Genomic DNA, 22,679 nt, shown 5'->3' with positions numbered 1-22,679 from the left:
CTACTTCAAATGCCAAGTCACAAAAACTACTGAAAAATGATTCTACACAACATTTCAGAAACACAATTTATGAACACCAAAATTTGTTAAAATCATAAACATATAACTGCTTATGAGCAAGCACTTAGATAGACTGATTCCTTCTTACTTAAAGTTGGCCAAACCAGAAGTTTCAAACATATTTACTAATTTGGAATTAACTTGTGAGTTACCATTAATGTGCAGTGTCATTCAGGACCCTCCCTGGTCAAGACTTATCTGAATAAAAGACATCCATTCATCTGTTCATTCATGCATCTGCTAAGTGAACGCCTTGTATGTTCATGGCATTAAGATCCAACGAGGGAACTTAAAAACTCATTCACTAACCTTGAGGAACTCACACTCGCATCAGGAGATACATATGTAAAGGGCTATAACATGAGGCAGAAAGTGACGAGAAAGCAGGATGAACAGGTACAGATGGCTACAGGAATTCCAACCAGGACAATGGGGATATGATTGTTAGCTGAGCAGCAGCCACAGAGGAAGCTTTGGAGAGGTGGTGGCATTTGAGCCTGAGTGTAAAAAATGGATCTGAAGAATGAAGAAGTGGGAGGAGCAAGGGCCTTTCTAACTGGTGGAAATATCAGGGCAGGCAATGGAAGGGGAAAGTGCAAGCACGGGCAGTTTGGCTCAAACAAAAGAAGGGTCATCAGTGGGTGTTAAAGTGGCAACGCAGACTGTCAACACAGAATGACCGTAGGTGCCGGGGCTCCTTCAATCTTGAAATCTCAGCCATTTCTCTTGGCAGCTGAGTCACCAGGAAGAAAATGGTGGTTTCAGTCATATAGAGAAACAAAAGCAGCACAGAGAAGGAATGTGTTTCAGGCAGACTGAATTGTAGGTACCCATCGGGAAAAGCTGGTCAAAGTTGATGAAAACTCAAGACTGGTCTCCAGAGGGGGACAGAGCTGGAGACAGATCTAAGATTGTGGGCTGGGGTGACAGTGGACACGACAGAAGTGCTCAGGAGAAAGAAGAGAGACAAGGGAGACGGGAAGGAGGAGAGAAAGGAGTTAAAGTATGAGAAGGGCCTTCAGGATCCTGGCATCATGGGCATGAGTGCATTCCAAGACTTTAGTAATGAAGAATAAAAAAACTGCAAACATATTTAAAAGTGCTTTCATCCTTGTATCTATATCCCTCCCTCAACATGACACTGAAATGGGATTATGTCAGAGTGTTATTTGTTCTGCTGTTCATAACAGCCTCTCAAGAGGCTGATGTTTCTTAAAATTATGTTTTCAGTGACATCTTAGAGAAACACAAAATTTAACTGGCTCTCTCTACCAGCATGTCTGGTGTTAAGTTGGGAGAATTTAATACACTTCGTTTGCCAAATGCATAAACACATTCTCTTCCCTCCTACCGTGTAGTGAAAGCCCAAAATGTTTCACTAAAGAAATAGCACTTTTACCTTTGTTCGAGTTGTTTGATGGTAGCAGCCATCTGATTAGTCTTCTCTTCCAAACGACTGTTTAATTCACTTTTCTGTTTTACTCCTAAGTCTGAACTCTGTTATGGAGAAGAAGTATGAGTGATGGACACAGAACATAAAATCCTGAAATAAATCACACATGCCTGTTGAACCTAATGGTAAGTGGGAAATTGAGAAATAGAAATGCTCACATATTTGTGTATCAGTTAATTCCCAAATGGAGAAAAAATAAAAAGCAACCTTCAAAACTAGTATTGCTATATGCAGCTTTGTCACAAAACTGAACATCAGAAGGCTCATCAATTTATATTTCAGTATAAGAACTAATGGAATATTGCTCAGCAAAACAAGTCAGTCAGAGAAAGACACATACCATATGATTTCACTTATGTGGAATTTAAGAAACAAAACAGATGAACATTGGAGAAGGGAAGGAGAAATAAAATAAGAGGAAAATGGAAGCAACCATTAAGAGATGGCAGACTCTAGGAAACAAGCTCAGGGTTGCTGGAGGGGAGGTGAATGGGGGATCAGATAACTGGGTGATGGGCTTTCAAGGGGGCACCTGATGGAATGAGCACTGGGTGTTATATGCAAGTGATGAATCACCAAAGTCTACCCCTGAAACTAATAATACAGTAGGTGTTAAAAACTGAATTTAAATAAAGAATGAAAAAAAAGCTAATGGAATATATAACTCAGTTGGCAGATTAGGCTAAAGTGTAGAAATGATCTTATAGGATAAAAAAGACCTCTTTTCCCACTAAAATTTGAAAAGTAGCCATAGCTTTCCAGAACAGCAACACAGAATCCTATGATGGTCTGACTTCTTTTTTTTTTTTTTTTTTTTTTATCTTTTTTTGTTTGTTTGTTTTCCAGATTCTTTTTTTTTTTAATTTATTTTTTATTGGTGTTCAATTTACTAACATACAGAATAACCCCCAGTGCCCGTCACTCATTCACTCCCACCGCCCGCCCTCCTCCCCTTCTACCACCCCTAGTTCGTTTCCCAGAGTTAGCAGTCTTTACGTTCTGTCTCCCTTTCTGATATTTCCCACCCATTTCTTCTCCCTTCCCTTATTTTCCCTTTCACTATTATTTATATTCCCCAAATGAATGAGAACATATAATGTTTGTCCTTCTCCGACTGACTTACTTCACTCAGCTTCTCCGACTGACTTACTTCACTCAGCTGGTCTGACTTCTTAAGTGGTTTGTAGGCAGCTAGCCTCAAAATGAGATGTGACTTTTCCCTCTAGTATGTAAAGTGTGATTCTAGAGAACAAGAGGGGCAGAGGGAACCCTGGGAGTTTAGAGCTAGTGAGCCTATTCCTTATTCCCCTACCTGCAGTTTAAAGGCAAGTTCATGCTTGAGAGCCCTGAGATCATCCAGCTGCTGTCGCAGAGACACCAGGGCGTCCTGCTTCTCACAGACATCCTTCTCCAGCATCTTCATAGCCAATTCCATCTCCTGTCTCATGCTGATCTGGATCTCCAGTTCTTTTTCGACATCCTGCCCCCAAAAGTAAATAAATTGCTTATTCTCTTTCCTCAACTAAGTACAAACTATGAAATTCCACAGGAAAAGGTGTAAATTCCAAAACTCTCAGGACTGAATATTTTGGCAAAATAGGTACAAGCTATCATTCAATGCAAGGATATTAACAAGAATAGTAATTAGGATAATTATAAAAATATAAAAATATTTACTCAATAATTTACAAACCTGAAAAACTTAGTAGGCCAGAGATAGTCCTATTTAATATGTCTAAAATACACACACATTTGAGGCACTTCATTACAGTAAGATAACCGGTGTCATGTCTTATTATAGAATGTATATAGAGTACTACAGTAGCCAGCATACAATGAAGCACTTGCAAGTCTCTTCAATTTGGATGTTGTTGACATATTCAAGAGCCCAAGGAACCCAAAAGATACTCTGGGTCCCCAGGGTAAACATCTCAGTAAGTGGGAATGATCGATATGGCTAACTGAATTTTTATATTAACTTAACATGAAACCACTTTTTGGTTCAACTATTTTTAATGCAACATTATTTGGATGATCAAAGATACAAAGATCTGAGGTTCTTCTGTATCCATGCTATGTCTAGGGCTTATCTAGGACCTACTTGCTTGGCTTCCTTCCCTTCTGAACAACCATGTACCTTATTGTGACAAAAGGCTGTGGAAAATTTTGTGTAAGATTTTTAAGTCCCATGTGTCACTTAATTGAGGTATTCCTCTGTGTACAGGTAGCATGATTAAATGATATTGCTTCTTAAAATGCAGACATGTATTATTTCTAGGATCTTATAGAAAGTATTTTGAGATCTAATCCATAAACACATAGGAGAAAGATGCTAATTATTTCAAGGACGTTAAAATTATATTGCCGCTTTCTCAGAACATCTGAAATTCTATTCTGGAGACTTAGTTGGTGATCATTTTGAGTATAAACTAAATCACCTTTATATTCAGGCTTCTCCCTGTTTTCAGAGACACTATTGGTTGTGGGAGATTCTTTTGTTTGTCATACCATCCAAATTGCAGGAGGAGTTAATTTACCAAACACCAGGGATGTTTCAGAATACTAAAACTTGGATAAAATCTATCACAGGAATATTATTCATTATTATACATTTACACACACACTGCCCCCTCCAAAGAGACACATCACAATCTTTGCAGAGTAAGGACTGAAGTAGGAGTGAGGATCACAAAGTTTAAAAGAGTAGGTTCCATACACCTACACCTAATGTTCTTGTAACACAAACTATAAAAGAAAAAAAAAATTAGCAAAATCCTGTTGGCTATTGAGAATACTCAGAAAATGGACTGGGAAAGCATTTTAGGGCATATGGGTTAAAAGGAGTGAGAAACATACACCTAAAACTAATGTAACACTGTGTCTGAACAATACTCAAAGAAAATTAACTAAAAAAAGAAAAAAGAAGTCTTAGAAGCAACTAAAGTTATCATTGTAAGAGTTACAGAAGGCCTCTGTATGCACAACAATCTCTTTAGCAAATATTATGATATGGAAAAAAATCCATGCTAATAAGACTTAGCTAAGAGGGCTTCCTAGATGCCATTTTAGTTGAATCACATAATTAAAAACTTTCTACAGTTTTCCAATATGCAAAATCCACTATGTTAATCAATAAGCTGCTAGCCTTTCCTATGGAAGAAGGTCCTTGATTAAGGATGTTTTATGCAAGTAATGTCCAGTAAAGGTAAAAATCAACCATATGAAAGTTTGTCTTTATGGCTAATTATATTCACAATAAATATACTCAAAATTTAAAAAAGGAAGAGTGAGAAACAGTTTCTTAGATCTAAAAAAATCTGCTGAACCACTACTAATTTTCCTGAGCCTGGTCTGTAAGATCAAACCTCTAAGTGGGCCTTTATGTTTAATGGGTTCCTGAACTACAGAACATAAGTGAAGTTACCAGTCGCAATTGTGTCTCCTCCTTTAAATGCTTTCTGGCTTCACTCAGTGCTTGCCCTTCTGAAGTTCTGTCCTGCTTAGGACCCTTAAAAAGAAAAATAAAATAGTACATATTTTTAAGGTTTTAAAAAAAATCTATACATAGCACTGCTGTTTACTACGGGAAAATGATTATATTTAATTAAACAGGTATAACAATGAATAAAGACAACAAAGAAACTGAAGCAGCTTAGTAAATAAAAAATTATCAGCAGAATTGGGTTTCTTGCCATTTTGTTTAAAGCCCTAAGACAGGTTACCAAATCAAGGGGAAGAAGTCTTAAAAGTCATCTTCTAAAAACAAAGTAGCATTCACTGTAAAATAGAATTAGACCAAAGGTTCAAATAGTCTATTCCTTCTCCATAGATCTCACATTTGGAGTCTTCAGCCACCCAGAGAGATCACTGCTTGAAATAAGTAGGTCACCAGAAAATTCTTCTGAGCAGTCACAGTGGTTTTCACAAAGTCCACACATTAAACACATTACTCATAGAAAACTACTTTAGTCCCCACTCAGAGCCTCGCTTAGTCCCCACTCAGAGCCTCACTGCTTACTCTTTTTTATTCATTCATTCATTCATTCATTCATTCATTCAGAGAGAGAGAGAGAGAGAGAGGCGGAGACCCAGGCAGAGGGAGAAGCAGGCTCCATGCAGGGACCCCAATGTGGGACTTGATCCCGGGTCTCCAGGATCACACCCCGGGCTGCAGGTGGCGCTAAACCACTGCGCCACCGGGGCTGCCCTTGCTGCTTACTCTTTAGGAACAACTTTAATAACTATGGATAAATGTGGATTCCTAGGTCACAGAAGGTTAGAAGCATGCAGATAGAAAGGAGTGGGGAGACCCCAATACAAATAGCAGTGAGAAACAAGAGATGCCAGTGAGATCATTAAAGCAGAGATAAAGCACCCAGAGCAATCTGGAAACATTTAAGTATAGGTGCTAGAAGCTCTATCAATTGCAGCAGCGTCATCATAAGTTAGCATGGAATTGTCGATGTTGATAATTAGGATCTTCAGTCATCATAATAGGCTAATGATGTGTTAAATTATATACTCTACCTAAGGCTGCTTAAGACTGTGCAGTACATAAAAGGTTTGCAAAAAATCTGTGTAGACATATACAACAAGTTTGATACTTTAAGAGATTAAGTTATCTAGAAAACTCATTACGTGGTAACTTCCCCTGGTACCAGATAAACACTTCTTACAAAGCAGTAACATGGTCTGAAAACAGTGGTATATTTAATATAATAAATTTAACACTTAAATATAGTACAAATCATTAGTATATAACAGTAAGAAATTGAGTGAGACCAGTTCTTGAAATCTCTCAATAGAGGTGGTGGGGAAGCCAAGGCACATCTGTAGGCGGGGCCTCAGGCCTGCATAACCTCCATCATTACCCGATTCTGCATGGAGTCTCAGTAAAAACAGTGTGCTTGGTAGGTGCAAGTGCTTGCTGCTTTCAAACAGTCCTCTAGAGTAGAGGCTCCCCTCCCCCTGCTCACACATTAACACACTCTCTGGGAATATTTTATAAATCCAGTAAGGTTAACCTTCCGATTGGATTCCAATATGTAGGAACTTTCCTCTTTAACTCGTTCCATTTCTTCTTGTAAGGTAATAATCCTGTTGTTTGCAACTGCAAGCTGTGGAAAAACAAATTTAAAAAATAATCTTTTATCTTTCTTTTTAAACAGAGGGTAAGATAATTCATGATCCGCTGGTGGGACATAATTTTCAGGCTTGAATATTCTTAGATGGAGAGAAGGTTATCTTTAACCAAACCACATAAAAATATATCAGGAAATGTATTTTTAAACTAGGTATATAAAAATAAAAAATACCTCCTATTGCTGCTTTTTGTGTAAACTCTTTTCAGCACCAAAATGTTAACTTAAAGATTGTTTACCTCAACAGTGTTCTCATGGGTAACTTCTATTTAGTTACAATACCTATTTCTAAAATGTTTAATAAAGAGGTCACCTCAGGCCTTGAAACTCATCTTACAAACCCTACGTAAGATTTTTGGTAGATGATTTTTAAAAGTGAAAAAATGGAACTCCAAAGTTCTCACTCTAAAAGATGCCATTAAGTACTGAAATTGAACAAAGTCATTTCAGCACCTAGAAAGGTAAGGTAATGTTATTAACAGTTTACTGTTCAGAGGGCACATTTATATCTGCATTCCACAGGATGGAAAAGTAAAATGGAAACATTTGTTCCTCTTCCGCACCTGCTAAACTTGATTCCCCACAGAGAAGATGGAAGAGCCTGAGTGAGCATAGGAAAGGCACTCAGTAGGCTCCTCTTGGCCAGGCTAGTCTCCCTTAACATGATCTCCTCACTAGCAGTGGGCACAGGTTCTGTTTGGTTCCTGTTCTAAGTGCGTAAGTGCAGAGGAGCCAGGGCTCATGCATGCTTCCCAAAGGCAGGTCTGGAAGCCCATATATACCTCTCTGCTCCATGGGCCTAACAAGACATAAAAAAAGTTAACTCTGGGCAAGTGGGCCTGCTTCCTAGATCCAGAGGTATCTTCAAAGAGGTTCTCCCAAGACCTTAACATCAGAGAGAGGATTAGGAAATTACGGCTGTACATCCAAGCGGGGCTTCTAATTCAGCTTTACCAATAATAAAGTGGATATTTATCTATCTTCATCTATTTAGTTCTACTCATTTTATCACACCAGTTCAGAACTCAGGAGAGGAAAGGAGGGTTTTTGTTTTTTACCGGCCCTCTTAAATCCAAAATGGATGGAAATGGGAAAAGATAGATCTGATTTGCCTTATCTGTTCTTTATAAAGCCTATGCACAGGGCTTACCTGTCTCTAAAAATTCAAAGTTTAAAGGAAATAAATGTTACTGGCAAAATAAGTACATGAATGAATAAATTAATATTGCTAATAAAATAAATCTAGGTCAGGAGGAAAAGTCTTGTGACTGAGGGAATAAAATTAATGACTATATTTACTGGCTGCTTATGGTATATCAAGCATTGGCCTGAGTCTTTATGTATGATCATTTAATTCACCCAAAATCTTACTATTATTTTATCATTCCCATTTTACAGAGAAGACCAAGAAATAGAGGCTTAAGTTATTGGCCAGGATTAGAAAGTTAGCAAGTGCCAGAGCTGGGTGGGACATGAACCCAAGGAGCCTCGCTCTAGAGACCATGCTTCACTGCTGGGCCATATTGCCTCAATAGAGTAACTCACAGCAGAATCACAGTACAAAATGTCTAATCAGATTATTTCAAAAGCTTTGTAGGGTGAAATTCTAAGGATCATTTCCATTAAGTTTTAATATAATTTAAGAATTTATATTGAAAAGTGAGGTCCACAGAGCTGAGTAATAAGGAAGGTGTTTTAAAGTTGTAACAATGGAAATGTTCTGAAGAAAACTCTAAACAGCATCCTCCTGACTACTGCTTGAATTTGGTTTTATATAAACCAAATTTATGCCATGGTATATAAGAGGATATACTGATATTTCCTATAATAAGAAATCAGTAAGATAGGGAAGATATAGTTAAGATAAAGTCTTTGCCACCTGGAAAATTTAAGATTTTTCATAGAAACCTCTAATGCGATTGAAGAAAAAAATTTGTAGTTTTGCCACTGACGAGTTAAAATATTTCTTTATTAATCAGAAGCAAAACATGAGGTTAATTTTTATTCTTACTTTGGGGGATTTTCCAAGAGTTTTCACATATATATTCTTCTGTGATCTTCAGAGTAACTATGAGGCTGAAAGGAGAAGTATAAACACCCTCTTCTGCCAGGAAGGGAACTGGGCCTCTTGGGAGGTCAAGTGAGTTATGTGCTCAGAAGCACATGACTTGTAAGCAGCATGACAGGCAAGCAGGGACTGCCGGCCTTCTGACCAGTACTAAGTTATCTACACTATCTCCTTGGGGTCAAGGAGAAAATAAGGCCCATGAGTGTGGGAGCTTGCTTATCTGGCACACATAAATCAACGCACACATAAATCTTTGTCTAGTTCTGGCACAAAAGCAGTCCTCAAATGTTTACTGAATGAACAAATGATGAGTATCAAGAGATATGCTTCCACTAATGCACATTATTAAGTTGTATGTCAAAGAATTTCCAAAACACTTACCTCCTCTGTCAGTTTAGTGTTGGATTTTTCTAATGCGTCCACTTTTGCCTGAAGATTGTTTACCGTAGCACTATCAAGAGAAGAAAAAACACGATGATTTCTCTTGAAAAAATAGAACATCCTGTACTTCCCAGGTAAACATCCATCACAGGTATTATCCATCATCAAATGTCCACAATTCATGATGGACTTGCAGGCTCTGAGACAGTTCACAGTAGCTACGGATCCTACCTATTTTACTCTTGGTACTAAAGTCTGTATTTAATAAGCACTTGTTGGATAAAATAAAAGAGCTGATGCACTGCACAGTCAACTTTAAAGACTACTTATTTAATAACAAGCTATCTGAAGAAGTGCTTGCCATACACTAAAAACTTTTCTGAATTATTTTATTTGCATTATTTCATTTATTCTTTTCAACAACCCTATGTGTTGAAAAGAATAAATGAGGCCCTGAGCCAAAGGCAGACATTCAACTACTGAGCCCAGGAATCACAATTATTTGAAATTTTTGATGAAAATTTAATGTTTTATTTTCTTATAATCAAGAACTTGAAAAGGGGTGAAAGTAAGTAATGAATCGAGATTAAGGCAATAGGACCCGAAGACCAGGTCATGAAAGTCAACACAAGACTCCAAGAAAGTCCACAGAATGCTTATTATAAATTTAAGGCTTAAAGTTTCTTTCTCTTTTGTTTTTCTCAAGTATTCTTCTACTGAACCCCTATTCACTTTTAGGAATAATATTTTAAAAATTCTAAATACAGAAAGAAAGCACATCTCCTTGAAGAAGTTTCAGAAAATACAGGTAAGTAAAAGGAAGTAATACAAAACACCCAAATACAGATAAAGAAACTAAGACATGAAAATAGTAACTGTCATGTTTCTAGTTCACTAGCAAATGTAAGTGTACTTTTACTTGACTAACACCCCCATAATTCACTGTAGTCATTATTAGTTCTTTGTCTCCAAAGAAAATATACTTAAATTATTCTTGGATTTTCTAGCTGAAACCAAGACTACTCAAAATTTATACTGCTACCAGTATACTCATATTATAGTTCTTACTTAAATTATCTTTATAAGAGAATTATAAACAAAATAAGAGTTACTGGATATATAAATTTTTCTGAATTATTCAACAGTCATTAGCATAACAAGAACATCAATGTACTTGAGAATACCGATAGACTATTTCATGTTCTGGACAGTTCTGAAAAATACTTAGTATTTGGTAAATTAATGGTAGTGATGGTGAAGAAAGGGTAAGTTAATATTATCAATTCAATGTATAAATGAAAAATGCAAGGGACCAACATGATACAATTCATCTAAAGGTACTAAGGCAATGAGTGGTTTGCCCAAGATCAGTCTTAAAATATGAACCAAGAGGGCTGCCACTTTCAACTGTGTATGTCACATGTTTAAGAATTCTTAACTGAATATACTTATTTAATCACTAGCTATTAATTACATACTAATCTTATACTGCCTTTCACTAAAAGTGCCCAAATTGTTAAATGACATTTATTGAGTGCCTAGCTCAGTGCCTGGCAGGCAGGAATTCTATGTATTTTTGTTGAGTATCGACTGCCTGAATTTAATCCTCATGGCTCATGAGTTTATTCTTCCTTTCCTTCATAACAAAATCCCCAGTAAAGTAAAAGTATTTATTCTTTACTTTAGATGTCTGTTGAGTTCTTCTACATAGTTCTTCTGATCCAGAATTGCAGTAATCTGGCCATCTCTAGGGTGGAAGGCAGAGTTGGGGGGGTTAAAATAGAAATAAAATAATAAGATTAGAAGTCCCAAGAGCTCCCCTTCCTCAATCTTTTTATATAATAAAGGAAAATTGTGCCACAGATACACTGAACCAGAAGACAGACCTGATATATAATGCTCCCAATAAGAAAGACACATTTAAAAAATGAAACAAAAAATTCCCCATATTAATAAAGCCTTTGTTATAGCTTGCATACCTTAGTAACTTAGGTTAAGGGTGTAACATTATAATCTATCAGAGGCATTTAAAAAATAAAAATTTTCTTGTCACAAATGAGACACTTTTTAGTTTTGCCATTACTACTTATAACAACAATTTTCCATTTATCATGGGAATTGAATTAAACTGATTTTGGTATAATAACATTTGTTCCCAGATGTTATTTATTTGCTTTTCCATGCTAATTTTATTTCAAAGTGAATGGTATAAAAACTTTCATAAAGATCAAGTGTTTATTATTACATGAGAAAATAAGAGTGGAAACAGGAGGTTCACTTCTGGAACCAACTAATTTATAACAGGCAAGTTAAAGAACCAGACTTTTCAAATAAAGTAAGATCAAGGCCACACACCTCTACTGCTACACTTAAAGAACAAATGACATAGTATTGGCTCAATGTCCAAAGTTAAGAACTTCAGATTAATTGTGCTTTGAACTGCTAAATTTACAAAGAGTATCAGGTACATTCTGATGTCTAATTTCTAAGGACTGTATGGACATTTTAACAACTTTTTTGAAATAACTTTAGATTTACAAGAGTTGAAACACTAGTACAGAGCTCCCACAGACTCTTCACTCCATTACCCTTAATGTCAACATTTTACATAAACCACAGTACATGTTTAATATTTCAAATTTTAAGAAAACTGAAAATGCAATCCTCCTGGATTAAGAGGACCATGTTTTCAAACACTACTTCAAAAGATGGAACACCGAATTCCTTTATAAACCCTTTCATTTCGTAAGCCCTTAAACTTCACAGTAGGAAAATCACTTAACTAAAACCTCTTTTAGGGCTTAACAGGCACAACTGTCAGATCTTTTTGGCAAGACTATTAAAACTATGTTATCATAAATTCTTTCAGCAATTCTGTTAAAGCACTACTGTTATAAACTTTAAATGCTATCAAAGAAAATTAAAGAAAAAAACAACTTAATTTTCCCATACATACCCTTCACTACCTTTACTGCTGTTCCCATCCTTGAGATACATTGAAAAATCTATAACTCCAACCTACAGAGAGAATTTTCAGAATTTAATGTAAATCAGATACTTTTTCCAAGGCATAATACAATGTCTCTTTCTGGGCACTCAAAACAATAATAAAGTCATGGCAGTTATTTGAAATTTATTTTTATTATTCTTATTTTTAATCAATCAATTAATTAATTAAGTTAGTTTTCAGGTTTATTTATTTATTTATGATAGACATAGAAAGAGAGAGAGAGAGAGAGAGAGGCAGAGACACCGGAGGAGGGAGAAGCAGGCTCCATGCTGGGAGCCCGACGTGGGACTCAATCCCGGGACTCCAGGATTGCGCCCTGGGCCAAAGGCAGGCACTAAACCGCTGAGCCACCCAGGGATCCCCCTATTTTTATTATTTTTAATTAAAAAAAAAGATTTTACTTATTTATTCATGAGAGACACAGAGAGGCAGAGACAGAGGCATAGGGAGAAGCAGGCTCCCCACTGGGAGGCTGATGCAGGACTCAATCCAGAACTCCAGAATCAGGCCCTGAGCCAACGGCAGACATTCAACTACTGAGCCCAGGAATCACAATTATTTGAAATTTTTGATGAAAATTTAATGTTTTATTTTCTTATAATCAAGAACTTGAAAAGGGGTGAAAGTAAGTAATGAATCGAGATTAAGGCAATAGGACCCGAAGACCAGGTCATGAAAGTCAACACAAGACTCCAAGAAAGTCCACAGAATGCTTATTATAAATTTAAGGCTTAAAGTTTCTTTCTCTTTTGTTTTTCTCAAGTATTCTTCTACTGAACCGCTATTCACTTTTAGGAATAATATTTTAAAAATTCTAAATACAGAAAGAAAGCATATCTCCTTGAAGAAGTTTCAGAAAATACAGGTAAGTAAAAGGAAGTAATACAAAACACCCATTGTCCCAACACTCAGACAGGACCACTGTAACATTTTGTAATTATTCTTCCAAACTTTCACTGATGTACTATATCTAAATTTTTCAGGACTGCTATATTATTATCATCATTCAGCTTATTTCTTTTTTAAAATCCAGGTTAAAATATCATACTTCCTTTTCCATTTTCTCAGAGAAAAAGTAACAGAAATTTGCTGTAGTATTTCAAAGAGAAGGGGTGAGAAAGAGAGTGAAAATGACTTTACCTATTGAGCAATTAATATGTGCCAGGCTCTGTACCAGGTACATCACATGTACTTTTTTATTCCACACCATAATTCTATGAAATAGAGATACTCTTTTTTTTTTTTTTCTGTCCCTGTAGTATAGCTAAGAAGTGTGAAGCATCAAAAAACTAATGACAAAATTAATTCAGCAAGAAAATAAAGAAGGAGAATCTGAACCTAAAGAGTGGCTTCAGTCTGTATTTTTTTTAAAAGATTTTATTTATTCATGAGAGACACACAGAGAGAGGCAGAGACACAGGCAGAGGGAGAACCAGGCTCCCTCCCCGCAAGGAGCCTGATGCAGGGACTCGATCTCAGGACCCTGGGATCACGCCCTGAGCCAAAGGCAGAGACACTCAGCCACTGAGCCTCCCAGGCGTCCCTTCAGTCTGTATTTGTAACTACCATGCTTGTATATATATTTTAGCTTGTGTGTGTGGGCGGGGGGTTGGGGGGAAGGTATTTTAGCCTGTACAAAATATTTTAAACAGGGACCACGTCAAGACAATAATTCTGTAAAACTTTCATAATACATAAGTGAGTCAACTTCGAAGGAAAAACCAGTTGTTTACATTTACATCAAAAGTTTTAAAAATCCTACTAGTGACTCACAGAATTTCCCTTAATTTGGTTGGTATAATCTGATCAATCCAAATTCTGAGATAGCAGAACTCAGAGTTACACACTTGGTAACTGAGCATCTTTTGCATACCTGAGAGTCCAAGTCTTCTCCTTTCATACAAAAATTGGCATCAATGACATTCAGACCCACCAAGAGACCAGCAATTATGGCTCCTTCTTCTTCCATCATGAGGGCATTGGGTTCATAGAATTCACTGTAAGAGAAATCCATGGAATACCAATAATAAAACCTCAAGAATCCAATGATGTAATCTTGAGACAAGCAGAAAATTCTGGCCTCATAGTTAAATATGGATACTATGATAACAGTAAAAAAGTTAAAAAAAAAAAAAAAAAGTATGGGCTTGGATAGTTTGTTTTAGATAACAGGTACATGACTAGACTCTAGCTTTCCAGCTGAAAGAAAAGTGATCAGAATGAGATTTTCACTGAAATGATTACCTATGCTTTCCCCATATATTTGTATTTAAGATGCAAGGCATAATTTTTCGATCTTTAATGGGTCTTTAAAAAATTATTTTGTTTTTCAGAATTTGCCTCAGAGATCTGCTTAGTTATAGGTAAGTGTGTCCTGATACCACACTGTTATTTTAATTTGCAATTACATGATAGCTAGTGAACTTGTGTGTATGTTTACATATAAAAGACTTATTTATTTATTTGAGAGATACAGGGTGTGTGCATGCAGGGGGAGAGAGGGGCAGAGGGAAAAGGAGAGAAATCCTCAAGCAGACTCCCTGCTGAGCACAGAACCTGAGGCAGGGCTTCATCCCCTGACCCTGAGACCACCACCTGAGCTGAAACCAACGGTCTGACACTTAATCAACTGAGCCACCAGGCGCTCCTATATCAATTTTTAAAGTAAAACACCCAATGTGGGGCTGAACTCATGACTGGGAGATCAAGAGTTGCATGCTCTGCTGACTGAACCAGCCAGCTACCCCCCTTTTCATGTTTACTAGCCATTTTGATTTTCTCTTGTGAAATGCCTGTTCAAATCTTTTATCTACTCTTACATTTACTCATCTGTCTTTTTCTTACTGGCCTGAAGAAGTTCTTCACATACCCTGAATATGCATTTGTTGAATATTACAAATATCTCCTTTCACTCCCTGGGTTGCCTTTTAATCTTGTGTCTTTTGATGAATGAAGTTCTTCATTTTAATGTAGACCAATGTATCCATTTTTTTCCTTTAAAGGTAGAACTTTTTATGTCTTGTTCAAGAAATTTTTGTCTACCTCATATTTTCTTCTAAAAGTTTTACTGTTTTCTTTTTCCCATTTGTATCTATAATCCATCTGGAAATTTGTGTATGCTATTTTAAAATTTAATGTTATATGTCAACTTCCTGTCTTACTGAGTGTAAGTACATGCTAAGGTGTCAAAAGCCTTTCTTGTTTTTTGGGGGGGATAACATTTTGGCCTGTCCCGTATATATGCCACAGTGACAGACTGAACATATGTAACAAACATCTATTCTTGATGAGGTGTGGGAGAAGATATTAGTTGAACTACATGAAATTGCCATGAACCAACTGTTTTTGATCTGTAGCAATTTCAAATTTATATACGATTCAACCTTGTACAATAGGAACATAGCAAGAAAAGAACAAAGTTTAACAAGATGTTCATACCTGAGAAGTTCCTTCTTATTGATCAAAGCTTTCATATATTCTGAGAGTTTCTTTTGCATCAATGCCAAACGAAGCCAGGCTCTTCCTCTGCCTACTGGTGTCCTACAGAAACACAGGAACCAAAGAACTAAAAGTAGCAGAGATAGGGGCCATCGTGGCACAGATTCACTTTCTCTTGCTCATAGTGCCCAGTATAACATGCACAGGGAGGTGCTCCTTACAACCTCCTTCATGACATTCCCATGCGAGGAACTCTGGGGGCTGGCTGGGATGAGGGCGCTAGTGGGACTGGTGGCGTGTTAGCAATTCGCCTTCTGAAGAATTAATTATTGACTGAGACTGCAGTTTGATGGCAAAACCCCTGGGACACCCAACTGAAATGTTCTGGCACATGAACACTGGTTAATCCTATAAACTTAGGGTGGATCATGTAAGCACCCAAATACTAGTAATGTGGACACAGGCCATTGAGGGCTCCATCAAAGTTAGAGCAGTCTACTTTGGGAGGAGGGTTACTACTCTTTTTTGAGTTCTGAGTCCCCGTGTCAGTTCCTGAGGTTCACTTGACAACTGTTTTAATCTTGACTCTCAAACAGCATTGAACACATTCTTTTTCTTAGTCATGTCTAGCATTCTCTCTCCTTAGATCGAATTTCTTGACATTCTGATCCCACAAGTGAAAAAAATAAGACAATGTTTCGTCTCTTAACATGAATACGAACCTCTTTTAAATTCATAATAATTATCTCTCACAGGCATTAATTCTCTTAATATTTTATATAAGCAGTTCTCTGGCAACAGCGCCTGTTCATAAATAAGAGTATGTTTTTGGATTGCTAGAAAATAAATTATTATGGTCATTGTTATCTTTTGTCTTCAAGGAGATAGTTAATATTAAGAATATTTCCCTAAGAGAATTCAACCCTAAACTTACTTAAGTCCTGGAAGATCTTTAACACTTGCTGTTATCTCGGCAGCTTCTGGAACGAGCTTTTCTACCAATTCTAGAGGCCCCCAGAAGGATTTATTTTGTCCAAGAAAAGTTTTCTTTGCTAAGGTGATAAAAACAGAATAGTGTTTTAATATTCTTTACAGCATAAACATTCCCTCAACACACCAACACATACATACACTTCTCTCTCAGATGTTCAATCCTTTTTTTCAGGAAACTAGTCCTGGGTTATCAGAAGCTCTAAAACTATTCATGCATTCAGAACACACAATACTTTGTGACAATCAAAAAATCTCCCACTTCCCGAGACTGTTCTTCCTCTTTCAGGAAGAATTTATAACAAGCCCTATGATATAATAAAACATCCTAAGAATATAGTACTTAAAGCTACGTGGCATTAGTGAAGAAAATGGTCCAATGGAACAGAATATGTAATCCAGAAGCAGGCTCTTATATACTGAGGAGGGAGAAGGGAAGGAAGCAATAAGACCAGGTCTGGCCCTGAAAAGCTTACGGTTAAATGGAAGAACACAAAAGCAAGAATCAGGGAATCTGAGTTCTAGCACTTGTTCTACCCATTCACTGTGTGACCTTGGACAAGTTACCTCCCATTCCACACCTGTTTCCACCTGCCAAACAGAAAGGCCATATTGGACTAGTGATGTCTGTTCCAGCTCTAGCATTTAGTGATCTGTTTTGTAAGCCCTGAATGTCCTTTAATTCAACCATACCCCTGTCCCCATATAGGGTGCATTCCAATAGATTAGTATTATTCAAGTCTCTTATTCTTGGGCTCCATAATGAACGGTTTTTTTTTTTTTTTTTTTTTTTTTTTTTTGAGCATGTATTGCCAGAATACAGCTGTGTGCACATTTGCAATCTGGGGCCATGGCTCACCCTTCAAGCCGTGTTTCAGGCAGTGCTCCATCACCACGAAGAACTGCTGGAGAGGTGCGTAGTCTGAGTCCAGAGTTCTCCCCAGGTTTAGAGCAGATTCAATCAAGCCCTTGATACTCAGCTTGGCCATATTCATTAGGTTCATGCGTTCGTTAGCCATGAGATAATTAGGATCTATAGCCAAAGAGGGAGAGGATGGACCATGGTTACTGGAAACAGCACATTTAAAAATTTAGCATGTCACTGTGTTGACATTAGCATCGAAAGCACAAAAGCAATGCTGTGTGGGACTGTTGGTCTCTTGGCAGCAATGAAGACGGTGGTGCCAAAGTATACTCTTAGGTTTTATATTCTCTGCCAGGTACTCGCTGTTAAAAAAAAAAAAAAAAAAAAAAAAAAAAAAAAAAAAAAAAAAAAAAAAAAAAAAAGGTGCCAGTTTCCCTTAGGAATATTCTTGATGCAAGTGAGATTACTTATTTTTATCAAATTTCAAGCCTTGAGTACAGTCTTAATATTCTCACCACCACCTCTGCTACCACCTTAACTTGAGTGTCCATCATAAGCTCACTATTGTCCAACCTTCACACTAGTCTCTGAAATTCCACCCTGGCCCTGACACTCATTCTCTACAGGGTGTGAAGTGCTCTAAAAATTAAAGCCAATGTAGAAAAAAAAAAAAAAAAAAAGTACTTAAACTTTGTTCCAAATATACTATTTACATTATTAGCATTACTATTTATGTTAATTACACTATTTAAACTAAGCATTATTAAATAAACTAAAAATAATTAGCATTAGCTTCCAAATTTTTAAGACTTAGCGTACAGTGTGACAAATTATTTGAGAAGAGGGACTAAGTACCACACAGAACTCAGAACAACCCAGGCTTTCACTACCTTCACCTATTGGTGCCTACCCTGTGCCAGGTACTGTGGGCTGCTTCTGACAGGTACGGTTTCAATCCCTCCTTACAGCAGGTGGCAAGACAGTTAGTGATAGTGTCAACTTAGGAATGCAGCTTAAGAGTGTAAAGCTGGTCCCCTGAGCACAGCCAGTAAGAGATAACAAAGCTAGAGTCTAAACCCTGACTCTCTGACTCCAAAACCCATGTTCTTGACCACTATAATCCACTTGCAAATGAACCCATAACTCCAGTTGAATATTTATCCTTCCCTCTTGTTGGTCGTTCTTTTTTTTAAGATTTTATTTATTTATTTTTTCATGAGACACACACACACACACACAGAGGCAGAGACACAGGCAGAGGGAGAAGCAGGCTCCATGCAGGGAGCCCGATGCGGGACTCGATCCCGGGTCTCCAGGATCACGCCCTTAGCCAATGGCAGACGCTAAACCGCTGAGCCACCCAGGGATCCCCTTGTTGGTCGTTCTTTTACATGACTATCTTATTTAATTCTTGTGACTCTATCATTAAGTATTGTCCCTTCTTTTAGGGTGGTAAAGAAAGCCCATAAGAGTTTACAGCCCAAGGCCAACCAGTTCATAACTGGCAGAATTACACCTAGACCTGACACGAGAGCTAATGCATCCTCCCAAACATCAAATATATTATATTCTTTAAAAACTAGAAAAGGCCTAGAGATCTATGAACTATTTTAACTCTTCTTAGGTTGACAAAAAATACTAAAAAACCCATGCTCCACAAAACAAAAAAGCTACAACATAAAACAGATTATTTTATTCAAAATGTCCCTAATTTTCTTCATACAATTGTTTTCATTTGTATCTGCTTTCACAATTAAATAAGGGCAATCAAATGCCAAATTCTAAGCTAATCTTCTTCATTAAATTTAAGGACTTGTAGATTTATAATTCCAACTTATAAATCTGGGTTTGTTCTCTGAGGTAATACTTTGAGAGAAATATTTTATTATAAAGTCAGAATTGGTATATATTGTCATTAATTCTTTCTTGCACAACATCTGTTTTAAGGCCATCTTCAAGTGACTCTTTGCTCAGGGCAGGTCAACTTGTCAAGATCAGAATAATCTCACAAGGGGACACTGAAATACACACAGAACTATCCCCTAAAAAACCACCATGAGAAACAACCTAATTAGACATTAGTCTCAAACTTTGTTACTGGCATTTATGTGCACTCCAGTGTTTCTAAGACTTGTTTATTTGAGAGAGAGAGAGAGAGAGAGAGAAAGTATGAGCGGGGGGGGGGGGGAGAATCTTAAGCAGACTCCACTCTGAGTGTAGACCTTGAGGGGACTTGATCTCACGACCTGAGCCAAACTCAAGAGTAAGCCGCTTAACGGACTGAGTACCTAGGCACCCTGCACTCCAGTGGTTCTAACCTTCCATAATCACTGGAAGAAAGGAATGGGGTACAGCTGTGTGGGTATACATGGATGTCTGTGAAGAGCAACTAGATTCTCTATTTAACACCTCCAACAGGCGGCAAGAAAATTTTGTAAGAGAGCTGGATTTGAGACTTTTGCCAAAAGTGGTGATGGATTTATCCTCCTACACTGCGTCATCTCATTCTTCTTATAATCATTAACAAAATGTTCAAGACACCTGTTTGGGGTCTGAGGTGAATAAAATAAACAAATAGGAGCTAATACCAAGGGAAACTGAAGTCTTAATACCTTGTACTTTATTAGTATGCTGCTATACCCCGTTGGAATGAATCTACACCAAACACAACCCACTCATTCTTTAGAAAATATTGCTCTCAACTTTGGTACTACTGACATTTTGGGCCAGATAACTATTTTTTGTGGGGGCTGCTCTGTGTATTAAGTCTAGCAGCAACCCAGGCTTTTACCCACTAGGTGTCAGTAGTAGCACCCTCTAGTTCTGACCAGCAAAAATGGCTCTAGATCTTGCCATGTGCCTGTCCCTTGGGAGACAAAATTGGGCTCCCCCTCCATTGAGAACTACTTCTCTAAACAAATAAAAGACAAAAATCAGGGCAATTTGACAATTAGGCATAAAAGTTTAAAAGAATTTACTGCTCATTATTATTTAATGCAAAAACTAAAATTATTATTTAATGTTTATTATTAACAGCATTTTTGTGTTGAGTAGACAAGAGTATGGGCATTGCAAACAATTTTAATTACATTTTCTGGTTAGTGCTAATGTAAACTAATGAAAATAGTTTTTATTACTAATAATTACTTAAAATTATTTTTTCCCATTTTGTAATGTTGGCTACTAGTAATGATCACTAAATCATTAACTTAATTTGTCATAGCAATAAAAAATATTCAATCAGTGTACTTGTTTTAAATTGTACTCAAATATAAAATGATTTTACAGAACGAACATATGCTGTTAAAAAGGGCTGTAGTGACACAATGAGAGCATGGAAGTCCTGAGGGGCAGGTTCTTGTTCTGGTTTTTGATATGTGTGTTAGTTATGTGAAACTGCTGATTGTGTGAAAATTCATTGCGCTGAATAGCTGAATATTTACAATGTGATCTTTCTGTATATTTTAACTATAAAAGGTTTCTTTTTAAGGTTTTGATAAATTGTATAGGCCAGAAAACTATTTTTAAAATGCATGACTTTCCCAGTGTCATTAGTCATATTTTTTATGAGAAAAATATCCAAAATTAAAATGTTTAACGATGCTAACACTTAACACTATTATTCCAAAACTGAACTTTTGTTCATTCATTATTTATTTTCAATAAATACTGAACATCTACTGTGTATTAGATACTATATTTAATGCTGGGATTCCAGAGATAGAAGACCTAGTTCTTGACATCAAAGTGCTTACTATTTATCAAACTTGGGTTAGGCAGATGTCTGGAGAACAAAACTGGGGAGCTTACAGAGAAAACTTGAAATTTCACAATAAACATTATCATCTTTGACAAAGATCAATTTTATTCCAGGACAAAAAAAAAATTTATTCCAGGACAAATAAAACTAAAATATTTTTATATTAGGTCAACTATACCCTTTCTATGGAATCAAATGTACATTTTATATAATTTTTGAAGGCTAAGATACTAGATGTGATATTAATATAAAATTTCAGGCAGGCTATATGTAAGTCCAATACAATTTCCTATGCCACTGGATCTGGAAAGGTTTGAGAAGCAGTGCAAATGTACTACAATAAAAACACTAACAAAAGTATACACAAAATATTACAGGAATATGCACAGAAGAAAGGTACCTGACCTGATCCCCTTTTCCTTTCATGCATAAAGGGCAGGTAATGTAGACATAAGTTCTCAGAGGAGAAGGCTTTTTTTTTTTTTAGGCTTATAAGAGATGTTTATTCAATCTGTAGCATTTTGAGGAAATTAAGAAATATCCATTAACATGGCTATTACTTGACATTGTCCTGAGGGTGGTAGAGGAATGCAATTAAAGAAGATAAAGAAATTACAAACATATAACCTGTGAAAGAGTAGATCAAATATTACTGCTCTCACATGATCTGATTTTATATCCAGAAAATCAAACAAAATCTGTACAAAAATATACGAATTCACAGAGGTAGCAGAGTTCAAAATTAATATACAGAAATCATCAGGAGGGATGTCCGGGTAGCTCAGTCGGTTAAGTGGCCAACTCTTGATTTTGGCTCTAGTCATGATCTCAGGATTGAGCCCAACCTTGGGGCTCTGTGCTCTGGGAGGAATCAGCTTGAGGATCCTCTCTCCCTTTGCTCCATCCCCTGCTCACGTGCATTCTCTCTAAAATAAATAAATCTGGGATCCCTGAGTGGCGCAGCGGTTTGGCGCCTGCCTTTGGCCCAGGGCGCGATCCTGGAGACCCAGGATCGAATCCCACATCGGGCTCCCGGTGCATGGAGCCTGCTTCTCCCTCTGCCTGTGTCTCTGCCTCTCTTTCTCTCTGTAACTCTCATAAATAAATAAAAAAATAAAATAAAATAAAATAAAATAAAATAAAATAAATAAATCTTAAAAAAAAATTCATCATTATGTGCCATATATTTCAGTACCAGAGAATAAGACTTTTGAATTCAGTCTTTTTTGTTTTTTTAATTGTATTTATTTATTTGACAGAGAGAGAGAGAACACAAGCAGGGGGAACGGGAAAGGGAGAAGCAAGCTCTCCGCTGAGCAGGGAGCCTAATGTGGGCTCAATTCCAGGACTCTGGGATCATGACCTGAGCTGAAGGTGGATGCTTAACTGACAGCCTCCCAGGTGCTCCTGAATTCAATCTTAAAGGACCAAAAGACATTTAGTCAGATGAGGGGGTAAGTGTAGAGCTGGGAAGGGAGCAGGATGAAAGGTCGGGCAAAGGTGCTCAGGTATG

General features: G+C 37.0%; 1 protein-coding gene and 1 long non-coding RNA gene across 12 annotated transcripts in view; one reads left to right on the top strand and one right to left on the bottom strand.

Annotated features, from left to right (window-relative positions):
• Positions 1-22,679, bottom strand: part of RUFY3 (RUN and FYVE domain containing 3) — a 71,904-nt gene that overhangs the window by 12,153 nt on the left and 37,072 nt on the right. For 9 of the 11 annotated variants that reach the window (XM_038556279.1, XM_038556278.1, XM_038556281.1 and 6 more), the window contains 11 exons: positions 17,401-17,574; positions 16,486-16,603; positions 15,552-15,653; positions 13,987-14,110; positions 12,060-12,121; positions 10,785-10,850; positions 9,104-9,173; positions 6,538-6,630; positions 4,938-5,021; positions 2,826-2,993; positions 1,460-1,557 (listed from right to left, as the gene is read on the bottom strand). In XM_038556279.1, coding sequence (XP_038412207.1) covers positions 1,460-1,557; positions 2,826-2,993; positions 4,938-5,021; positions 6,538-6,630; positions 9,104-9,173; positions 10,785-10,850; positions 12,060-12,121; positions 13,987-14,110; positions 15,552-15,653; positions 16,486-16,603; positions 17,401-17,560 — 1,145 coding nt within the window. In that variant the 5' untranslated portion in view covers positions 17,561-17,574. Of the gene's footprint in view, positions 1-1,455; positions 1,558-2,825; positions 2,994-4,937; positions 5,022-6,537; positions 6,631-9,103; positions 9,174-10,784; positions 10,851-12,059; positions 12,122-13,986; positions 14,111-15,551; positions 15,654-16,485; positions 16,604-17,400; positions 17,575-22,679 lie in introns of those variants that run through there. The other 2 variants (XM_038556274.1, XM_038556280.1) reach the window with 2 other exon arrangements.
• Positions 1,400-17,722, top strand: LOC106559653. The gene is made up of 5 exons (XR_005369080.1): positions 1,400-1,638; positions 9,842-9,911; positions 12,909-12,978; positions 14,447-14,476; positions 17,345-17,722. It is a non-coding gene; the product is annotated as an uncharacterized LOC106559653 (long non-coding RNA).

The sequence above is a fragment of the Canis lupus genome, chromosome 13, assembly GCF_011100685.1.
Source record: "Canis lupus familiaris isolate Mischka breed German Shepherd chromosome 13, alternate assembly UU_Cfam_GSD_1.0, whole genome shotgun sequence".
NCBI classification, from domain to species: domain Eukaryota; kingdom Metazoa; phylum Chordata; class Mammalia; order Carnivora; family Canidae; genus Canis; species Canis lupus.
This window is presented reverse-complemented; position numbering and strand designations above follow the sequence as displayed.